Here is a 16,126-nt window from a genome sequence, read left to right as displayed (position 1 = left end):
GGCCGGTGATCTGCCTTGCCGTTGTAATGCTTGCCTCTCTTTCTTACTGGATGAATTTTCGGAAGAAATCGACGATGCCCAAGGTACACGTTCTTCTTACAATTTGGCAAATGTACACTTTCAGTCTCATGTAAGCAGTGCGTGCATGCATTGTATCCCTTATTTGATAGTCCCGAAAGGTTACTAAGAGCAGGCCAATCGTTGATGGTTACGAAAAGTAACGCTCGTAGGTCAAATTCCTCTTCTTTGTGCTCATCCCACACACGGACACCAGGTCTGCCCCACAACTGTAAAAGTTCATCAACTAATGGCCTTAGGTACACATCGATGTCGTTGTCGGGTTGCTTCGGACCTTGGATGAGCACTGGCATCATAATGAACTTCCGCTTCATGCACAACCAAGGAGGAAGGTTGTAGATGCATAGAGTCACGGGCCAGGTGCTATGGCTGGAGCTCTGCTCACCAAAAGGATTCATGCCATCTGTACTTAGACCAAATCTTATGTTCCTTGCGTCAGCTGCAAAATCTTTAAACTCTCTGTCGATCTTTCTCCATTGCGTTCCATCTGCGGGGTGTCTCAACTCCCCGTCCGACTTACGGTCCTCTTTGTGCCATCGCAACAACTTGGCATGCCATTTGTTCCTGAACAGACGTTTCAACCGTGGTATTATAGGAGCATACCACATCACCTTGGCGGGAACCTTCTTCCTGGGTTTCTCGCCCTCAACATCGTCACCAGGGTCATCGCCTCTGATCTTATAACGCAATGCAGTGCATACCGGGCATTCATTCAAATTCTCGTATTCACCGTGGTAGAGGATGCAGTCGTTGATGCATGCATGTATCTTCAGAACCTCTAAACCTAGAGGGCAGACAACCTTCTTTGCTTCGTACGTACTGGAGGGCAACTCGTTATTCTTTGGAAACATATTCTTCAACATTTTCAGCAAGTTTTCAAATCCCGAGTCAGCTACACCTTCCTGTGCCTTCCATCTCAGCAAATCCAGTGTGCAGCCCAGCTTTTTCAGACCATTATCGCATCCTGGGTACATCGACTTTTTATGATCCTCTAACATGCGATCCAAATTCTCCCTCTCCTTTTCAGTTTCGCAGCGTCTTCGTGCATCAGCAATGGTCCGACCAAGATCATCAGCGGGCTCATCACGTGCCTCTTCTTGATCACCTTCCCCTTCACCTTCCCCTTCACCTTCAGCATCCTCCATGAAAGTATCACCGAAATGATCAAGATAGTTTTCATCGATGAAATCATCCCCTTCTTCATCTTCTTCCATTATAACCCCTCTTTCTCCATGCTTGGTCCAACAATTATAGCTTGGCATGAAACCGTGCCAAAGCAGGTGCAGGTGAACTTCTCTTGAGGAAGAGTAACCCTTCTGATTCTTACAGTCAACACATGGATAGATAACAAAACCCTTCTGCTTGTTCGCATTAGCCACTACGAGGAAATCTTTCAAACCCGTAGTGAACTCGCCGGAGAGTCGGTTACCGTACATCCATTGCCGATTCATCTGCATTATTATAATATAAAATATATAATTAACCATCATGCATTTGTTAAACTAAATAGAAATTAAACAATGAACTACACACATGCATATTTTATCAATGACACATGAAAGGTTCAAGTTGCTAACCGCGATCGAGGAGGAAAAAATAAATGAGGAAGCTCGATCAAATGTGGCTCCGACACTTCATATCATGTTGGTTTCATGCTCTTGGGGCATTTCATCAAACACCTTGTGTGCATAAGAGGAGCCAAAAGCAAACCTACACCCCCTTGTGAAGTTTGTGAAGAGAAGTGGCACCAAATGGCTAAGTGTTGTGGGCTGAACGGTATATATAGGGGAGGGGCTTTAGTCGCGGTTGTCCTGGCCAACCGCGACTAAAGGCCTTTGGGCCAGGCCTGAGGACATTTAGTCGCGGTTGGCCTGGCCAACCGCGACTAAAGCCCCTCCCGTCCACCAGCTGGCCACCGAGCGCGCTGGGCCCAGGCCTTTGGTCGCGGTTCGCCTCCCGAACCACGACTAAAGAGCCCATTGGTCGCGGTTCCTGTAGTTTCGCGACTAATGGGGCTGGACGGAAGCCCTTTTTTCTACCAGTGAGGTCATCTTATTAATCTTCTGCGGTAAGTCCCACACCTGTGTTCTGGGCCGTCAGAACTGTCAACTCAACAACCTCTCCTTTTGGATGATTTGTTGTCTCACAAAACGTGGGTGCTGCAAACGTATGTATAATTGAAGGAATACTTCTTTTCTGATTAGTCCAAACAACACTGTGATATTCATAAATATCCGGAGATGACCCTGTATCGTAGTCTTCTGTGTCAAACATACAGAAAGGGCTTAGCAAATCTTCGATAATGGCTGGGGTAAAAAACTCCGTCGGCAGGGCGGTGGTGTGGATGCTTATTTTTCTAGGCAGCGATTCCTTGACCGCTCCAAAAGAGGATGACCACAGAGACCAAGAAAAAGGGTTTGAACAAAAGATGATATTGTTGTCAACTCCTAAAGTTTCCTGCAACAGTTGAGGCAGTGGAGGGCCTGTGGATCATGCTATGAAGCCCTGAACACCAATAGATTGCACGTTTAGTTTACCACTGATACACGGTGCCACTAACTGTAACCCTGCAACAATTTCTTGTACCGTCATATCAAGACCTAATTGCATGGGCCTTAGCAAGATAGATTCCTGTAGTTCTGCAATTCGAGCCCCACAGACATCAACATCTCGTAGGAAGCAACATCCAACCCGATCGCCTTGGGCGGCTCTAGAAAAAAAGAATGTGTCATCGTATAGTTGATACTTTGGAGTGGGGTGAGGACATCCATGTTTTTTGACTGTGATAGCAACACAGTATGTCTGAACATGTTTCTATACCATGCTTGAGAGCATTGCTGAATCCTGTGAGAATATGCTAGTAACTCTAATAACGATAAATTGAGGGAACATGGTTCCTCTCTGAACCCAGCAGGCACAACTGACATAGTCGAGCCTCTTTGAAGAAAGGCAATCATCATCGACAGTATGAACAACACAATAATGTAGCAAGATGCGCTCAATGGCCTTGATGGTCCGAAGATGAAGCGGCAAAGCATGTATCTGTACCTCAGTGTAGATGTCCGCAACTTCATCATTATGGTCATATTCCTCGAAGGGTGTACCGAAGTATCCTTCTGCATATTCATCTGTAGAGTAACAAATTACGTCTGAACCAGCAAGGCGAAGCATCTTGCTCTCATCTAGTACAGCACATGCATAATCAGTTGGTATATGAGTATCCAATGTGAGAATGAATCTGTTGCTGGCAACTTTAATTAGCTGAAATTCATAGTCGAGATGGAGGTATGCTGAGAGCAAAGCTCTGAACTGATCATCCGCGAAATCAACTCCATTCTCTGTCACGAACATGTAATTCTCAAAATTCTTCTTTACTCTTCTAGTTTTACGGCCCTGTTTACTGAGAAAACAGTCAGGTTTCACTGTATGTTTAGCATCACAGTTATCCGCCTCCAACCATTCAGCAAAAAAAGCATCTGCAAATAGGAAGATGGAATCGATAGATTAGAACGAGATGTAGCACGTAATAATATTTCGAAAATAGGAGAAGTGGCAATCTAGCAGGTGAACATAAAATGTCGTACCAGACGGTATGCTGAACTCCAGATCCATGACACGGTGAAGATCTAGGTGAGCACAACAGAAACCAAAGATTCGTATACCTAGAACGTGTCACCGGCGAAATAATTCAGGGCATGTGTAAACAATTGTAGAAAAGTTACAGAACTTAACCATTGATTTTAAAAGTGTTTCTTCAGATTATGTTGAATGGTTTGGCATGGATTTGGGCACATATGGGATCACGATTGAGGCTGTAATATTAAGTCTGGATTCATCTTTAACCAAGATCTCCAAAATTTAAAGACTGAAATCCCTAAATTTAAGATGGGAAATGATGAGAAGTAGAAAGCTTACAGGGTGCCGAAAGTTGACAATGGAAGGGGGGTTCGACGATGGAGGGGGAGCACCACGTCGATGTCAAGATCGTTGCGTCGCTGGCACCGTCTTCATATCTGATCCCTCATATATGATCTCTTCGTAGGTATCTCGCATCGCTGGCTTTTCTTCTTATCGTTTTATTTAAAAGGCAGCGGTATTAAGATAAAAAAATTACTCTATTTAGAGTATTATACCTCACAAGAAAGGAATGTAATAAAAATAAATCAAAGCAATTAACAGGAAAGTAATCTTCTGGAAAAAAAAGAAACGAACCGAGCCAGGCCGAAAGCCGACCCAGCTCGGCACCTTCCGCCCACGAGCCCATATACCAAACTGTCGTCCCAGTCTCTTCCTCTCCGACCTATGCTAAAAAAAAACTATGCTAAAAAAAACCACTGCAGACCGTTCCACTCTCTCAGTCTCTTCCACTCTCAATTCCCCATTCGGCCATTCCCCACCGCGTCCCCACCAACCACCAGGGGCGGCGAGGGCAAGCTCCGAAGAGGGCGAGCTCGGCCATGGCACGGAGCGGGCGAGCCAGCTAGGGGCGGCACGGGAGAGATCCTCCAGGGATGGCACGGGTGAGGTACGCCATAGCCGGCGTGGGAGACCACGGCGAGATGCCGGCGCCGACGAGCTCCGCGATGGGGCGGCGCGGGCGAGCTCCTCGAGGGGCGGCGAAGGCGAGCTCGGCCATGGCGCGGCTGGGCAAGCTCTAGCCAGGGGCGGCCGCGGGCTGATGCGTGTAGTTGACACGTCCGTTGGGAACCCCAAGAGGAAGGTGTGATGCGCACAGTAGCAAGTTTCCCTCAGTAAGAAACCAAGGTTTAATCGAACCAGTAGGAGTCAAGAAGCACGTTGAAGGTTGATGGCGGCGAAGTGTAGTGCGGCGCAACACCAGGGATTCCGGTGCCAACGTGGAACCTGCACAACACAACCAAAGTACTTTGCCCCAACGTAACAGTGAGGTTGTCAATCTCACCGGCTTGCTGTAAACATTGTTTGCGAAGAACAGTAAAGAACAATTGCAGTAGATTGTATTTCAGATGTAAGGAATAGGACCGGGGTCCACAGTTCACTAGTGGTGTCTCTCCCATAAGATAGCAGATGTTGGGTGAACAAATTACAGTTGGGTAATTGACAAATAAAGAAGGCATAACAATGCACATACATATATCATGATGAGTACTATGAGATTTAATCAGGGCATTACGACAAAGTACATAGACCGCCATCCAGCATGCATCTATGCCTAAAAAGTCCACTTTCAGGTTATCATCCGAACCCCCTCCAGTATTAAGTTGTAAACAACAGATAATTGCATTAAGTATGGTGCGTAATGTAATCAACACAAATATCCTTAGACAAAGCATCGATGTTTTATCCCTAGTGGCAACAGCACATCCACAACCTTAGAACTTTCTGTCACTGTCCCAGATTTAATGGAGGCATGAACCCACTATCGAGCATAAATACTCCCTCTTGGAGTCACAAGTATCAACTTGGCCAGAGCCTCTACTAGCAACGGAGAGCATGCAAGAACATAAATAACATATATGATAGATTGATAATCAACTTGACATAGTATTCAATATCCATCGGATCCCAACAAACACAACATGAAGGATTACAAATAGACGATCTTGATCATGATATGCAGCTCACAAGATCGAACATGATAGCACAATGAGGAGAAGACGACCATCTAGCTACTGCTATGGACCCATAGTCCAGGGGTGAACTACTCACACATCGATCCGGAGGCGATCATGGCGATGAAGAGACCTCCGGGAGATGATTCCCCTCTCCGGCAGGGTGCAGGAGGCGATCTCCTGAATCCCCCGAGATGGGATTGGTGGTGGCGGCGTCTCTGGAAGGTTTTCCGTATCGTGGCTCTCAGTACTGGGGGTTTCGCGACGGAGGCTTTAAGTAGGCGGAAGGGCGGAGTCGGGAGAGTCACGGGGGCCCCACACGCTAGGGCCGCGTGGGCCCCCTCTAGGCCGCGCCGCCCTAGTGTGGCGGCGCCCCGTGGCCCCACTTCGTCTCCCCTCCGGTCTTCTGGAAGCTTCGTGGAAAAATAGGCCCATGGGCGTTGATTTCGTCCAATTCCGAGAATATTTCCTTACTAGGATTTCTGAAACCAAAAACAGCAGAAAACAGCAACTGGCTCTTCGGCATCTTGTCAATAGGTTAGTGCCGGAAAATGCATAAATATGACATATAATGTGTATAAAACATGTGAGTATCATCATAAAAGTAGCATGGAACATAAGAAATTATAGATACGTTTTTTCACGGGCGTGCGCAGGTACGGACATTTCGCGTCTCCAACCGTGTCCTCTGTACCTCTGGCAGCCTAGAAACCAGCGGTAATCTATTTGGAATTGCCCCTTCAGCACCTCCTGCTGGCAAGCTGTCGGTGTTCAGCTAGACATCAGCAATCACATGATCAGCATGGCCTAAAGCCTTTCTTCATGGGACATTTGGAAAAAAAAGGAACATGGCTCTTGCTATTTTTTAGTGATATATGAGTGATATCATCGACTTTTAATGGTAGAAAAAGTAAGAAACCTGAAGCCCTCCACCTTCTCACAGGTCAAACCTCTCTCTATAATTCTAGGAGTGTGCAAAACTGAAAATTCAATACATATATGTACTGTGATTTTTGTGGGTTTCTAATATCCCATGCATGATATTTATGCCACAGATGCTCATTATGTACTTAGTGGGATCATGCACTACTGTACTATTATTTAAGGGATAATAGTACAGTAGTTTCAACTTTTGATGTAATGGTAATGACTTTGTACATACCTTGAACTCGCTGAATTTATCTGCAGATCTGACTTGTGACGTCCCTTGAAAATTGTTTTGGAGACAGGCAGGTTGAAATCTGGATTCACGAGACCTCTCGCCCCAGCCATGCTTGAGGTATCTTTTATATGGCTGCTTCCTTGTCGCAATTATGGGTAATGTATTAATTACATTACCATAGCGTGATGTCCGTGTCAAGTAATATGAGCATGCCGAGATACTATCTGAGGCGAGTTGATTTCATCATTGAATTGATTGCTATTATTTAGGGTTTTATTAAATAAGATGATTTGATTCACGTAATTTAGGGGTTCATTAAATGTGATGATTTGATTCAGGTAATTTAGGGATTTATTAAATGAGATGCTTTGTTAAAAATGCAGGTGATTGATCCTTTTTGCTGACTGAATATTTTTGTCATTAAACTGATGAATGTAAATTTAGAGTTTCAATTAATGAGATGCATTTTATTATCTCAAAATAATGCTCGTTCTATTGACGTCATATTTTCATGGCAGGTCCATACTTAATATGGAACAAAATAGCTGACGTGTGTCTACTTTGCATAAGCATTGTATTGATGGTTCATGCACCAAAGATTAATTAAATTGGCTGAAATCATTTACGGAGTGAGAAAAACAGGTATGTACTGAAATGTATTTTTCCATCTTTTTTTTATCTGTAGTAGAGATTCCTGAATTGCAGATTGTCTCAGTTGTATGCCAAGTGTGTTCTCATTTATGTAATTCACATATCTTTTATGAATATGTAGTTGTATTGTCTATGGGCAATGGAAATCTAAAAGTAGCTTGCATAATATTATTTTTTATGTCAAGATAATCAAGAGGGCAAATAAATAAAGATGGAAACATAATAGCCCATCATGTGAAAACTGGACACATTGAGATCGCCTTTGATATGTGCGAGGGCATTATGAGATGGAGAACAGAGAGTTCACTTAGTAGACAACTTTGAAAGGGCAACATATTACATCTTCATATTATGTCCTTCAAAGGGCCCCCAAAGACATGTTCGAGTCCACCAGAGCAAGCCGCCCGGATTTGAAGCCCTTCCATATTCGGAGGTTCACATACAAACCCATTTTGAGCCTTTGTCGCACAAAGGCCCTGACACGTTTTAGAGTGGACACATTATAAGCTGGGCGAAGTGTTTGACGAAAAGATGCAAGATCATAATAAGCTAGGAGAGTGTCCGGATCAAAAACAAGTTGGCTGTTGTTGTCTGTTGATTTCAAAGCCCCTACGAAATTTGTGAAAACAACATATGAGTAAATATAGTCATGTATGTAAGTTTATTATAATGTCAAATGGTACATCCCAACTTACATTGTGCCGTGCTGACTTCAAAAAGGATGGCAGATAAGATAGACATATCCTGCTCGGCACGTCGCCATTTCATCATGTGGCGCGACACGTGCTTGTCCCATATGCGCAGACATATGAACTCCCACCTTGTAAAGAAACAGTAATTTAGATAACAGATAATCAGAAGATAAAAAAACTCAAGTTTATTTTATCATACCTATTGTTCATCAGCACGACTTCTCGGCATGGCGTGTTACGATTGGTTGACGGGAGGAATCGGACGGGGCTAACATAGACGACTATCCCAATTACATCTGAAAATGCTTAAAAATATCAATTCAATAGCCTGAAAAGTAAAAAAGTGTGAACCAAATTTTTTACTAAAAATTTCTATGCACCTGCAAGTTGTCTGTTTGTCAGTGTTGCGACACAACTGAAAGTCATGAACCGGTCTGGCAGCATAGGTATGGAAATGGTAGGCCCAGCTAAATCAATTTGGGTCCAAGAGTGCATGGTGGTGTAATAATCATTGTGTAACAATCGTTTTAACAGTGTTTCAGCCGGCTGGAACCCAATACCTCTGATGTAGTATACATGGCCCGTTCACAACTCGTTGTTCACACGCAATGCTGTTTGTCCAGATGCTATCGCTTCCATCTTATCACCCTATGAAAATTCCAATGTTCAAACGGATAGAAATAATAGCAATGTTCAAACGATATGAAAGAATACCCTTGTTTTCCATACTGTCTTGTAAGAAAGAATGGTTTGCCAAAATAATGTTTTTGAAAAATAATGATCAGAAGCACAATTTGTTAAGAATCGTCCAATAAGATTTTGTTCCATAGTTATCGTCCAATAAGAATGGCTTAAGATTTTGTTTCAAATTTAACACTGTTCCTTACTGATACCTGCAAATATTCCAGTGTGTTCTTGCTGTCAGGGTAGCTCTTTTGGAAAAACCTTTTCCACCTCACATTGTTTCATCTTATTTCAAGGTTGTGGTGGCTGCATTCGTTACATAGCTTGGCTGGTTCATAAATGGGCAACTTCACCTCTACCCTCAGCAATGGATTCTGGAGGCAATGGATAGTTTTGAGCTTGCTCTGCAGAAGACTACTCCAACTGCTGTTATGGTTGCCACCGGAAAAGGTGCTTCTCTAGGTGTTCTTAACAAAGGTGGCAATGCACTTCAGAAAGCTCACAAGGTAAATATGGCAGGTCTGTGATCATAGTAGTGTTGGTCACTGTGTTCAAGCCGTCTGTTGCTTATGCTCGTAAGCCATTGAACTGATTGTATTCACACATGTAGTTTCTTTTCATGAATGCCATGCTGTAAGCTGCTGGCATCTGTGTTAAGCTGATTTGAACTTGTGCTATTATTAAATATACTGTTGGAGCAAGAATAGCACTGTTTTTTTCATGACGAAGTTGAATTAATGGATGTGAGTTAAACTTTACAGCATCTCTTTATCTTCTCTTACATTTATCTTTATCTGATTTCTAGGACCCAGAGCTTGAGAGATTGCTGCTATGAAGGTACTGATCTGAATCTCACACTTGTGAAGCTTGTGTAAGTGTCGTATCATGTACTAAGCATTTCAGTTTTCTCTACGCAACAGAGAGAGGTTGAGAAGCGTGAAGTGCTTAAGAGGCAAGGTCATGGTGAATACAGGGAAATAATTGAAGGAGACTTCCTAGCGGAGGTCACTCGCTGCAAGTAAGCCATAACTCCTGTTTACGGAATTGCTTAACTCTTGCCCATGATGATTCAGTGAAGGATGTCTAATTTTTTGGTAGGATCATGGATAAGCATTTGAAGGCACTTGCGCCGGTCTATTTGGGGACTAAATTCATCAAGCTTGATGCCGAGGTCCGTATGACTTCTTCTTCTACTGCATCGATGATGCTAATTTGTTGATGATTATTTCAGAATGCTCCCTTCTTTGTGACAAAACTGGCAATTAAAATGTTGCCATGTGTTATATTGTTCAAGTAAGTGCATAAACTGTTCACGGTTTCTACCTATTTCAAATTCCAATGTCATAAGGCATTATACTAATATACTGTGTTCACGGTACTTTTCTACATCAGGAAGGGTATTGTTGTTGATCGGTTAGTTGGATTTGAAGACCTTGGAGGTAAAGATGATTTTTCTACCAGGGCATTGGAAAATATTCTGAAGAGGAAAGGTAGAGACAGCTGTTACTTTTTTGTGTGTGCACATGTGCATGCCCATGTAATACAGAGTTAGAGACTCGGGTGGGGAAGTATTTCTTTTCTTGATTAATTCTAATGTGGTAGCTTTGCATACTGAACTACCCTTTTGAATATTCGTTTGCAGATTAAGACTATCATATTTGATAAAACTGGGACCCTGACTATCGGCAAACCTTCTGTTGTTCAAACAAAGATCTTCTCGAAGATACCACTTTTTGAGTTGTGTGATTTAACTGCCAGTGCCGAGGTTTGTGATTTAACTCCCACATTTGTGTTGCAAGGCATTTGATGCAAGATGTTCGTTTGCATTTCTGTGAATAAGGAATACTTACATTTTCGTCGGCGAGGATAGCATGGTAGATTAGATCACCTACTCTGTTGTTTTTTATTCGACCAGAAATAAGTTTCAAAGTTGCCTCCCAGGATCTGTTGTAGATATGCAATTGTTCCACATTGCAGAATGTAACATGACTGCATTATAAATGGAGAAACATGAGTAAAACGTGATGCTAAGAACATGAGTAAAACGTGATGCTGGAACTTACCTTGGTGCCATTACCCTCTTGGAGGCGTGGCGACTGAGAAAGTATTGACTCAGCATGGTGGTAGATTGAAGATGGATCAGCTGGACTGAGATGAAGATGAATGAACTGGACTGAGATGAAGATGACCTTAGCCTGGAGTTTTGTAGACGTTTCGGAAAAGAACTGAGCTATGGTAAGATGGTTCATTCCTTGTAATTTAATGTAATTAATATCGTTCAGGTTTCATTCCTTTTTATACATGCGTCCTTTTTCGTGATTACTGGGAAGGATTACTGGGGAGATTACATACCATGCGTCATGGGTGAATCATGGTCATTTAATTTCCTGATTTATTTCCATGCGTGCACGAATAGATTCCATCCATGCGTGATTTATTTCCATGCGTGATAACAGGCGCACGATTTCCTGGCGTGATTCCTGTTATTTCCTGTTATTTCCTGGCGAGGCGATGGACTGCGGTCGGCCCATGTTAACGCCTGGCCCTGGCGGGTGGGCAACGAAGGACGACGACGACCAAAACGACCAAACGTATTGGCAGAATAAGGAACCAATTGAGTCTTTTTAAGTAGTAGAGATAATATATGCATTATTCATATAATATAGCAAAATAATTAGTATCTTTAAATCTGTAAACAACAATTAGACAAATAATATATGCTATATTATTAGAAAAATGTGAGGAATTTGAATATGAAATAATTATGTTTTTATTCATTTAGTATTATTATCAAATAATTATATGCATTATTCATATAATATGGCCAAACAATTAATATCTTTAAATCTGTAAACCGCAATTGGACAAATAATATATGATTTATTATTAGAAAAATGTGAGAAATTTGAATATGAAATAATTATGTTTTATTCGTTTTATATTATTATTATAAAATAATATATGCATTATTCATATAATATGACCAAATAATTAATATATTTAAATCTCTAAACCGCAATTGGAAAAATAATATATGCTTTATTATTAGATAAATGTGAGGAATTTGAATAAACATAATTATGTTTTTTTATTAATATCAAATAATATATGCATTATCATACAATACGGTCAAATAATTAATATCTATAAATTTGTAAAGCGCAATTGGACAAATAATATATGCTTTCTTATTAGAAAAATATGAATATGAATATGAAATAATTATGTTTTTATTCATTTATTATTATTATTATCAAATAATATATGCATTATTCATATAATATGGCCAAATAATTAATATCTTGAAATCTGTAAATCGCAATTGGACAAATAATATATGCTTTATTATTAGAAAAAATTGAGGAATTTGAATATGAAATAGTTATGTTTTTATTCATTTTTATTATTATTATCAAATAATATATGCATTATTCATATAATATGGCCTAATAATTAATATCTTAGAATCAGTAAATTGCAATTGGACAAATAATATATGCTTTATTATTAGAAAAATGTGAGGAATTTGAATATGTAATTATTTTTATTCATTTATATTATTATTATCACATAATATATGCATTATTCATATAATATGGCCAAATAATTAATATCTTTAAATCTGTAAACCGCAATTGAACAAGTAACATATGCTTTATTATTAGAAAAATGTGAGGAATTTGAATATGAAATAATTATGTTTTTATTCATTTTTATTATTAATATCAAATAATATATGCATTATTCATATAATATGGTTAAATAATTAATATCTTTAAATCTATAAACCGTAATTGGAAAAATAATATAGGCTTTATTATTAGAAAAATATGAGGAATTTAATTATGTTTTTTATTTAAATTTTATTAGTATATTATAAAATAATATATGCATTATTCATATAATAGGCCAAATAATTGATATCTTTAAATTTGTAAACCGGAATTGGACAAATAATATATGCTTTATTATTAGAAAAATGTGAGGAATTTGCATATGACATAATCATGTTTGATTCATTTATTATTATTCTAAAATAATATATGCATTATTCATATAATATGGCCAAATAATTAATATCTTTAATTCTATAAACCGTAATTGGACAAATAATATATGATTTATTATTAGAAAAATGTGAGGAATTTGAATATGAAATAATTATGTTTTTATTCATTTATATTATTATTATCAAATAATATATTGATACGTCCAAAACGTATCTACTTTCCCGAACACTTTTTCTATTGTTTGCCCTCTAATTCGTGTGTTTTGAATACAACTAACACAGACTAACTCTGTTTTCAAAAGAATTCTGGTGTCTCATTTTGTGCACAAATCCAACTTTCAGGAAAATTCCCGGAAAATATCGCAAAGTTCATATTTCACTCGAATACTCACGGAGCCAAAAGACAAGACGGAGAAGGGCCACGATGGGCCCACACCTGGCCTAGGCGCGGGCCAGCCCTGGTCGCACCTAAGCTTGGTGTGGCCGCCTCGGCCACCCCCTCGACCTCTCCTCCGGACAATACTAATCCTTTGACCCTAAAAATAGAGGGGGGTTCGACGTTTTTCCAGAAAGAGTTACGCTGCACCGCCACCAGAAACCCCAATCCGGGAACTAAAAACTCCGTTCTGGCACCCTGCCGGGACGGTGAATTGGAGGAGATCATTACCATCGCCATCACCGATGCCTCTCCATCAACCATCCATGATTCCTCTATTCATGTGTGAGTAATTCCCCCGATGTAAGCTGTAGGGGATGGTAGGGATTGAATGAGATTGTTCATGTAATAGCTATAAGATTGTTATGGGCATAGTGCCTAGTATCCGTTGTTATTATTTTTAACATTGTTGCAACTTGTTATGCTTAATGCTTCTCAGCTAGACCCCCGAGTGCCATGATGTTAGATATTAACATGTTATTGATTCATGAGGATAATTATTGTTTTTTATCATACCCGCAAGTTGTATACACATATCGTTGTCCGGAACCCGAGGCCCCAAAGTGACAATAATTGGGATAAACGGATGGGATGGCTATGATGTGAGGATCACGTGTGTTCATGGAGTGTTAATGCTTTGCTCCGATACTCTTTTAAAAGGAGTACCTTAATTACCAGTAGATTCCCTTGAGGTCCCTTGGTTCATATGTTTGATCTAAGACCGGTCTTAAAAATGGGGAGAATTGCACAATTCCTGACCTCTGCACCAACTCATACAACCATTGAGCATGAGTACTAGGATTTTAAAATCTTGGTTAACATTAGATCTTTTTTTAGGCAAGTTAACATTAGAGCTTAGTCCTCCAGATAAATTGCACAAGTAGCAGGACCTGCCTAGGTGTGTGTGGATATGGGCAGGGGCGGAGACAGGGGCTAGACCCCCCCCCCCCCCCCCAATGCATCGCCCCCCTCAACGTTTTGCCGTAGGTTCTGTTACTAGTACCCCGCGCGGTGCTGCGGAATTAAATGCATAATATGAAATAATATTAAATAAACTTTTTTTAAACAACAATAGTTGTTGTAGAGAAGGCGGTCGGCAATATGTCAAGTACAATTGTACTTGTAATAGACTGCTACACAAATCATAGTGTCTTGGATACTTGGATAAACCATCCAATTGTATAGATGATGTATGACATGATAGCATAAATGATTAAGCAAGTTAGAACAATTTACATCATACTATAGTAAATCATACATACAAAATGCAGTCCCGATTTGATTGATACGATACAATCACATGAACAACCCTATATGGTTCACCTTCCAACAATTCATATGGCACAACAAAATATTTGAATGTTATGAGATACAAAAGACAATAGATGGATTAAATGTGACCGGATCATGCATCTAAAGGTATAATTGTTGCACCCCCATGGGGCTCTCACAGCGATCCTCGCTTCGTGGCCGTTGGATCACCCCATCAGCGCATCTGGTTCGTTTATTCTGGGCACAAGAGACAGAGCATCCTCTCACTAGCTGTCCCCATGCAATGGCCGGTTGTTACCCACCTCCGGCTGCATCTGGGCCCCACCTTCGCCGGCCCCACACGTCAGCCACTGCGGCTGGAATATCTTTCGGTTCGCATTGGCGTCAGCCGGTGGAGGTCTCCACCCGCAGGGGTACTTTCGGTATTTTAATGCGTACCGTATAAAATCGAGATCAACGGAGCGGAACCCTAGCCGCCTTTGCCAAATCGCTGCGCACATCCTCCTATGCCCGTCCTCCTCCCAGTCCCCGCACGCCTCTCCCCCAATCCCTCACCTCGCAGCCTCTCCACCCCTCTGCCTCTACCGTGGTCCTCTCTGGAACAGCCGGCATGGGCGACGGACGGCGTGGCCGACCTCCGGCAGGGGCCGCTGGCGAGGGCAAGGGGCGGCGCGGCCGGTCGGGCGGCCTCCACAAGGGCCATCGCGGCAGGGCGGCGCAGGCGACCTTCACCAGGGGCCATGCGAGAGAGCCCCGGCAGGGCGTCGCGAGGACCTCCATTACCCCGGAGAGGAAGCTGCGGTCGCGGAGGAGCGTCCCAATCCCCTCGTCCAACCTTCTTCAACCTCCTCTCTCAAGGATACCGGCTAGAAGCACAGCACCATATCGTCCCGTCCTCTTCTTCGTTGGTTGGAAACCTACAGGTTCCTCGTTGGAGACCTACAGGTTTCTCCTCCTCCTCCTTGTCCTCTCTCTCTCTCTCTCTCTCTCTCTCTCTCTCTCATCTGCAATATCCATGAATTTATTCCCGTCAGATCTAGATCCATTTTATTGAAGCAAGGCATGAACTGCCCAGGTATGGATGCATCCAGATCTGAAGAAGCACCTCGGTTTTTCTTGTGTTTTGTTCATGTAAAGGAACACTTCTTGGTGCTGATTGTTTGGATTTTTTCATTGTAAAGGAAATAAGTAAAGGTATTTGTATTTGGAAACAGAAGCAATTTTTTCTCCATTATTTTTGTACTTAGCCTGAATTAATCTACAGAAGGAGCATGTGTAGGTGGACTGACCATCCCTTATTTTAAAATATTACTCCTGATATTGTTTCCATAGATTTATATACTAAAGCAGCAAATCTGGTATATTTCTATTTCATGCCCGATGTGATTTTTAACCATTCATGTATGTCGTTCATGTATGTCATGACAAGTTCTTTTATCTATGAATTCATGGATTTATTGCCAAATCACTTCTCTTTACCTTTTGTAGTCACTTCATGTTGCTTTTAGATCGGAAGTTGCAATGTAAATATGTTGGCGTGTTGAAATCACT

The 16,126-nt window shown here is 41.4% G+C and overlaps 2 protein-coding genes across 11 annotated transcripts; one reads left to right on the top strand and one right to left on the bottom strand.

Annotated features, from left to right (window-relative positions):
* Nucleotides 1-6,485: 6,485 nt before the first annotated feature.
* Nucleotides 6,486-11,492, top strand: LOC127317895 (thioredoxin domain-containing protein PLP3B). 10 transcript variants are annotated; one of them, XR_011748550.1, is made up of 12 exons: nt 6,486-6,612; nt 6,725-6,812; nt 6,899-7,060; nt 7,350-7,473; nt 9,155-9,364; nt 9,664-9,695; nt 9,779-9,876; nt 9,957-10,029; nt 10,090-10,151; nt 10,251-10,348; nt 10,501-11,093; nt 11,315-11,492. XR_011748550.1 is itself a non-coding variant. In XM_051348499.2 (9 exons), exons 4-9 carry the CDS (start codon nt 9,690-9,692, stop codon nt 10,503-10,505), a joined length of 342 nt encoding a protein of 113 aa, XP_051204459.1. In that variant the 5' UTR covers nt 6,823-6,948; nt 7,350-7,473; nt 9,155-9,364; nt 9,664-9,689; the 3' UTR covers nt 10,506-11,306. The 10 variants fall into 10 exon arrangements, 2 of the variants coding, with proteins under 2 accessions (XP_051204459.1, XP_071679510.1); XR_007861510.2 differs by having other exon boundaries at nt 6,490-6,812; nt 6,899-6,948; XR_011748549.1 differs by having other exon boundaries at nt 6,490-6,812.
* LOC127317894 (uncharacterized) lies at nt 7,487-8,891 on the bottom strand. The gene is made up of 4 exons (XM_051348497.1): nt 8,555-8,891; nt 8,374-8,470; nt 8,178-8,302; nt 7,487-8,091 (listed from the first exon to the last, which is right to left on the bottom strand). The coding sequence occupies exons 1-4, from the start codon at nt 8,667-8,669 to the stop codon at nt 7,841-7,843; spliced, it is 588 nt and encodes a 195-aa protein (XP_051204457.1). The 5' UTR covers nt 8,670-8,891; the 3' UTR covers nt 7,487-7,840.
* Nucleotides 11,493-16,126: the final 4,634 nt, after the last annotated feature.

Source organism: Lolium perenne, chromosome 7 (assembly GCF_019359855.2).
Source record: "Lolium perenne isolate Kyuss_39 chromosome 7, Kyuss_2.0, whole genome shotgun sequence".
NCBI classification, from domain to species: domain Eukaryota; kingdom Viridiplantae; phylum Streptophyta; class Magnoliopsida; order Poales; family Poaceae; genus Lolium; species Lolium perenne.
The sequence above is the reverse complement of the archived record's forward strand: the minus strand, read 5'-3'. Positions and strand labels throughout refer to the sequence as shown.

What these genes read in the sequence shown, in the direction of transcription:
- LOC127317895 (XM_051348499.2), top strand. An exon ending in GCGGAGGTCACTCGCTGCAA is followed by an intron (nt 9,877 to 9,956) that starts GTAAGCCATAAC and finishes ATTTTTTGGTAG; the next exon opens with GATCATGGATAAGCATTTGA. An exon ending in CCATGTGTTATATTGTTCAA is followed by an intron (nt 10,152 to 10,250) that starts GTAAGTGCATAA and finishes TTTCTACATCAG; the next exon opens with GAAGGGTATTGTTGTTGATC.
- LOC127317894 (XM_051348497.1), bottom strand. Translation starts at nt 8,669, where the DNA reads ATGCACTCTTGGACCCAAATTGATTTAGCTGGGCCTACCATTTCCATA. An exon ending in GACAAACAGACAACTTGCAG is followed by an intron (nt 8,471 to 8,554) that starts GTGCATAGAAAT and finishes AAGCATTTTCAG; the next exon opens with ATGTAATTGGGATAGTCGTC. An exon ending in TGAAGTCAGCACGGCACAAT is followed by an intron (nt 8,092 to 8,177) that starts GTAAGTTGGGAT and finishes CAAATTTCGTAG; the next exon opens with GGGCTTTGAAATCAACAGAC.